The sequence below is a fragment of the Triticum aestivum genome, chromosome 6D, assembly GCF_018294505.1.
Source record: "Triticum aestivum cultivar Chinese Spring chromosome 6D, IWGSC CS RefSeq v2.1, whole genome shotgun sequence".
Classification (NCBI taxonomy): domain Eukaryota; kingdom Viridiplantae; phylum Streptophyta; class Magnoliopsida; order Poales; family Poaceae; genus Triticum; species Triticum aestivum.
The window spans coordinates 99,580,929-99,587,442 of NC_057811.1; the positions used below are offsets into that span (position 1 = coordinate 99,580,929).

Genomic DNA, 6,514 nt, shown 5'->3' on the forward strand with positions numbered 1-6,514 from the left:
TCCAACTGAGTTACCCTCCGTTCTCGTTCCGAACTAAACTCACAGCTGCACGGTCTAAACATTTCAATCAAATCAAGAAAAAGAAAAAGGCGTGTAACCACTCCAGTGCACGTACACAGTTCGCCCCTCTCGCCAGTGCCTACCCAAACCCCCCGTTTCGTCACGTGCACGCCTACTCCGCACGGACCGTGTACCCTAGCGCCCCACACCCAGAGCGCGGGCCCCGCACGCCGCACACGTGGGGGCACCCTCCAAAGTGGGTACCCGTAGGATTCCACTTCCACGCGGCCTCAAACGGATCGGGTCACCACACGCCGCGCCCGGCCCGCTCCGCCCGTCCAGTGCCGTTCGTTAAACTCGACTTAAATCGCCTCGGATCCTGCAAGGAGGAAAGGAATCCGAGCCGGGAGGCGCCCCCACCCCCAGCCCCAACTTGCTCCCCGCTCCCCTCCCCCTCGGCGTCTCCTCCCATTCCGGCCCCGCCGCTGCCGCGCAGGAGGCACGGCCGGCGACGCAGACGCGGCGGAATCGAAGCCGCGCGCGCTCCCTCTCCGTCCGCTCGATCGGTTCGGTTCCGGGTCTTCTGTGACCGGAATGCGCCGCCGCTGTACGTCTGGTTTGCTGTCTCAGCGCCTCTGTTTCAGTTTTTGTTTTGTGCGTGTTTTTCGTTTTTGTTCGAGGCTTCGAGGGACAGGAACTCGTTCTGCCTGACGCTGTTGCGCGTGTTGGGATGTCGGGCTGCCAGAAAAACCTCGCGAGATAAATTTCGATCGGTTTCAGCGTGAACAGTTTTTTTTGTTACCGTGGGAAAAAAAGTTAGATGGATGTTACTGTGGATTTTAGGTTCGAAAATGCCAAGGGAAGTTCGGAGCATCTTATTCTTGGGCAGGGTTTTTGTTAAGAAATATTTCCGCGCCCACACAAGGAAAAACCAGTTCGCTGATGAAGTTGCAGTTACATTTACAGATTCCTTAAGGACGGGCGTCTCGGAAGTCAGTTTGGGATGGGATAATTTTTTTTCTGAAACTATGGGATAGTTAAAACTAGTAGCAGATATGTAAAATTTCTGGACTTGTGTCCTCTAAAAATATTGGTTAGTGGCCACTGTTAGTGGCGCTGGCGGTTTGTGCGCTCTTTGCATACGGTTCAGAGGAATTACTTGGTAGGAGCATATGGACAGACGAATGATGTCAGGGCGCCAATGATCGTGTCATGATATGTGGAGCGTGGACCCAACCCTTTTGTAAAGCTTATCTTGAGAAATACAGTTTGCATTATAAGCTGTTGTTTTCTGGAGAGAGTTGTTGATGACATCATGATGTTGTTTATGCCATAATACTATTAGGGCGTCTGTCTAACTGAACCAAGTGCTGGTACTCCTCTTGGATTTTTGTGACCGTGGAGTTCTGTAGTAAGACATCTAGGATTCAGCATGCAGCCCTGCACATTGCTGTGAATATTCTATCCTTCTTTTGTAATTTAGCATGAAACAAAAACAACTGTAGTATTTTAGTGACTAAGTAAGTGCTTGGATGGAGCGTTGTGGGCAGTTAGCTAAGCACAACAATCAAAGATGAACATATTACTTGTGAACTTAGTTGTTGGTTTGTTGTTTCTTATCAATTTGCACATGGTTTTATATTTTACTACTCCCTCCGATCCATAACAAGTATCGCAGTTTTGAACTAAGATTGAACTAACCTTAGTACAAAACCACGACACTTATTTTGGATAGGAGGAAGTACAATTTATTGGTTGACTTGCTCATTTCTGTATATTTGATTGATTGGGATCCCACGATAGAGAGAGAATGTAATGGTACAGCGCACTCTTACGCCTCTTCTTGCACTCAGCACAGTCTACGATTGTAGTATGAATAAAAAATCACAATACTGTGTTTCATTTGTTGCATTTTCTTGCTTATTCATTTCTTGGATCCATTGTCCAGGTTTTATTTCTTATTGATCCTTGCAAATCGTGGTCACAGAACCACTCGACATTTGAGAAGTTTTTCATCTCGGTATTTGGCGATATCTGGTTACATGGAGGAGTATTTAAATAGATCCAAAGCAGCAATTGGGTTTCTCAGAAGAGGTTCAGGCATAAATCGAAGCCCTGAAGAGACAACCAGTCAGAACACTGATGTACCGGGAAGCACTTCAAGAGTCAATCCTATGAAAACCAGGTTGGCTGATAATCAGGAGAGACCAAGATACTTACATGGCTCGTATAAATATGCAAGCTCAAATGTCATGTCTGGAAGCTCTTCCAAATTTCCTAAGAACTTTCCCCTTAGGAAATTTGGTGAGGAAAAGCGAAGGCAGACTAAGTTGGAAGGGGCTGACGTTGCTGAAAGTAGTAGAAGAAAGTCCGATGCCGGGTGTCTTGATGGTAGTAAGAAAACCATTGTAGAGAATCAGAGTTCAGATGCTCCACAGACTGAGACAGAAGGATTAACTGCCAAAGATGATGAACTGATAGCACCTGATCCAGAGGTTTCGCATTCTGCTGGTTCTTCAGGTATGCATGCACATACAGCTGAGTCCTTGGTAAGGAGTGCTTCACTAAGTTCTAAAACACATAGACAGAAGGATAAGGAATTGAATTTGGGCACAGCTAGATATTCTTGCTCTTCGTCATTTAGTAATCAGCCTAGTATACCTAGAATTCCTATCGCTGGTGCGAAGCCATCATATAGTCTTGTTAGTGGAGAACAGAGACGTGGACCACGTGGTCTTAAAAATCTTGGTTGCACTTCAGTCTCTGATGTTCTGCCATCAGGATGCTGGTCTGATTCTGTTCGTACCAGGAGCTTTGATGCTATGAGAAAGAGAACTTCTGATGGGGAAAGCTCTTCCAGATCAAGAGTCATAAGTGATCCATCCAGTTTAGGTCATTCACATACAATATATCCTAGCATTAGTGGTCCCAGAATCAGAACTACCGAAGAATCAGTTCGGCAACAAACATTACGAAGCCGCAGTAGAAATATTCAGGATTCAGCAGTATCAGTAAGGACAAGACGGACTTCTCCTAGAGACACTAGGTTCAGGATGTCTGAGGAAAGAGAGGATGCCCTGCTTCATCTGAATGAGTCTACTGCCAGGAATCAACAGTCAGTTGGTGCTGATTTTTCTGTGGAAGAGGATTCTTCAGAAAGCTCAATAAGACCAGTCTCTGTGGAACTACCTCATGCAATTTACTCATCTACTCGTCAGGGATCGAGTACTCGGACTGCCAGGAGAACATCAAGCTCCCGTTTTGAGCAAAGCCCCCCACAAACATTTCGCAGTCTGGCGAGGGAGAGAGGTGGCCACAGACGCATAAACATGGAAGGCATTGCAGAGGTCCCTTTCCAAAACACTTTTTTATATTGTTCCAGTTGTATTGTTCTTGTAGATAGGTTTTATGTAGGACTGAATCCATCATTTTGATAATGATTTTGCTAAAGACTATGCACTATGACTATGGATGTGGTATAAGTGTTTTTTTTCTCATGTATGTGTATGTAGGTATTGCTAGTGCTGGAGAGGATTGAACAAGAAGCTGGGCTTACTTATGAGGTTAGTTAGTTTGACGTCATGTTTGTAAATTTCTTGCCGTCTACCTTTTCGCTGAACATGGATAACATGTTAGCAGCAATTGCGGGTACTGGAGACAAATCTGTTACTTGGTGCCTTCGCCTCCCATGATCAGCATAGCGACATGCGGATGGATATTGACAACATGTCCTATGAGGTATTATTTTTGTCACGTCTAGTTCTGACTAAAGGGATTCATTCATTACAGAAGCGTGTTTCTTTGGTGAACTCTTCTTCTCTCCCTTTATGATTTGCGTAAATTTGACAATTCATGAGAGAAGTTCTGGTATGTATTCTATTCAAGGGGCATTTGTGTTTCCTTCTTCTGAACAGGAACTATTAGCATTAGAAGAGAGAATAGGATACGTAAGTACTGCTCTTTCTGAAGAACAGTTTGCAAAATGTATCAGAAGGCGTTTATATAGACCAGTTGCTGCAAAAGGAAACAGATCAGTCATAGATGACATCAAATGCAGCATATGCCAGGTAAACATGTACCAACTGGATCTTATTGCTTCTAAATGGTATACAGTAAAATAAAAACCTTACAGTTACTGAATATTGTTTTGCATCTATCATTCTTAGAAATTTTTTTGCTATCAAAGTGGATATGTTGACTTTCTTGCGTTTAATGTTCTGATTACTCTTCTTGCATATAACCGAAAGAACGCTTTCAAAACCGCCGTGGTCCTCCTGTTAAAGAAAACGTCGCGATCCCACTATCCTAGTATCTGTTTTCTTTTTGCCATGTATATCCAAGCGTCTCATCATGAAAATGACCAGCTACTTTATTAGGTGGTTGGTTCTTGTCAATGTATTAAACACCGTTCATACTTACGTTGGCATCATCCTTACTTCTCATCCTTACTAATGATTCCGCCGAACGAAGTTGTTGTCTGAATCTTCCTCCGACAACAACGCCAATTATCTCCCTGTCTGTCGTGCAAAATAGTCTAACAGGGGTTACCTGACTACTCCCTCCGTCCCATAATATAAGAGCGTTTTTTACACTAGTGTAGTGTCAAAAACGCTCTTATATTATGGGACGGAGGGAGTAGTTTATATCTAAAGAAAAGGGTGGGATTATTTGACCTGTAAACGCTTGCTGAAATGGAAATGGGTTTGCTGTTCTTGTTCCAGGAGGAGTTCGTGAAGGGCGAAGAGGTTGGCAGGTTGCGGTGTGAGCACCAGTACCATGTGTGCTGCATTCGCCAGTGGCTCCTGCAGAAGAACTGGTGCCCAGTCTGCAAAGCTCCAGCTCTGCCCTCTCTGAACTGAACTGAACTGAACATCCTGTAGGAGCTGAGGTCTCAAACCTGTAAATAAATTACTATGTGATGTGAAGTAGTCGTGGTTCGTGGACCTGTGAATAATCTTGGCTGGGCTCACTCCAGTTTGTGAATGTCCAAATGGATTGTGCCCTGTGAAGGCTCCAGTTTGTGAATTTCAGACTGTTATTATGAGTTGGCACTAAAGATATAGTTTTGCCCAATTTAGACAATTTTGCCGATAGAGTGCTAATTTGAAGCGTCAACGAAAAGCACACGCCAGAGGGACCGGCTATAGGTTGCTTAAGCATCCTGGGGTAACGTGGCCGCTGAGCTAGGCCACCTGGGGCAGGTCAACATTTGGCAAGCAGAGTTGGGCAGATCTAAGTACTACCTCCGGACAAGGACAGAGTTGGGCAGACAATGTTTTTCATGTAAACTAGAACTGAACGGTCCGGACCATGTTTTTCCCGTAAACTAGAACCAAACGTGGGGCTTTGTGGGAGTCTAGGGTATGTTTGGTTCAAGTTGTGAACAGTACCTGCATGTCATACACTTCTCAACCTAGCCTGGTTGAGCAAAAAACAGGTCCTAATGCACCATCTACAAGTTGTTTGGTTGCCTGCATCTAGGGTTCTTGCATTAGGTAATAAGCAAGTGACGCAAGTGCACTTTGTTTGGTTGCCTGCATTGGCCCAAGCGGCACATGGACACGGTGTTTGGTTGCACGCATGATGTATGATTAAGAGCTAGCACTTGCACTTAGCACACAGGGTCAAGAGCTAGCAGAGGAAGATGGGGGGGGGGGGGGGAGAAATGCAGTGTGCGTTGGACCATGGCGACTGCGGTGGATAGTGGCCGTGGCGTCGTGTCCGACATGACGAGCATGGAGTCATGGGCGAGCGACCCCGTCAGCGGCATGGCGAGCGACACCGTCGGTGAACTAGTTGCAGTGCTCGCGCAAAGACGGTCAATAAAAGAGGAGAATGCAGTGCTCGCGCCATGGTATCGTCAGTGCAATGGACGAGAGAGGAGGCTGAGATGATCGACGCTAGAAACGACTCCAGTGTAGTAGGGCGAGAGAGAGGAGGCCAAGATGATCGACCCCGTCGGCGGCGCGGCGAACTGCAGTGTGCACAGAGGCAGAGGACACAAGAAATCAGTGTGCGCGCCATTGCAGCGTCAGTGCAGTAGAAGGACGACAGAGAGTAGGCCGAGATAAGCGACGCTGGAAATGACTCTAGTGTAGTAGGATGTGGGCAAGAGATCAAGGGGAAGGGCTTCGGCGTCGAGAAGGACGAATAGGAGGGCTCTGAGCAGAGGAAAGAGGAGCTCGACATGACAGCGTCAGTGTAGTAGATTGTTGTCCAAAGAGAGATGAAGCTACGATTGTCGAAACCAAAAACTTACAACACAAATGTTGTGAGGAACTGCGAGATTAGGCTGCTGGTCAAAGGAAATTTCAAATGATCGATCGTGCGTGACGAATCTGACAAAATTCGTTCAGAATAGCTCCAAACGGGAACATGAAATTAAGAACTTACGGCCGACGAAGCTATGAACCGACCGCCTGAATGGAACCGTAGCATCGAGGTGCATCTTTGTCGTGTAGAGCTTACCTCGAATCGAAGCACCGTTGTGTAGATCAGAGGGACAAGGAAGAGA

The 6,514-nt window shown here is 46.0% G+C and overlaps 1 protein-coding gene across 1 annotated transcript; it reads left to right on the top strand.

Annotated features, from left to right (window-relative positions):
- The first annotated feature begins 401 nt into the window (after positions 1 to 401).
- LOC123143827 (uncharacterized) lies at positions 402 to 5,082 on the top strand. Its single transcript, XM_044562833.1, has 6 exons — positions 402 to 607; positions 1,949 to 3,347; positions 3,513 to 3,563; positions 3,640 to 3,738; positions 3,915 to 4,067; positions 4,722 to 5,082. Exons 2-6 carry the CDS (start codon positions 2,043 to 2,045, stop codon positions 4,857 to 4,859), a joined length of 1,746 nt encoding a protein of 581 aa, XP_044418768.1. The 5' UTR covers positions 402 to 607; positions 1,949 to 2,042; the 3' UTR covers positions 4,860 to 5,082.
- Positions 5,083 to 6,514: the final 1,432 nt, after the last annotated feature.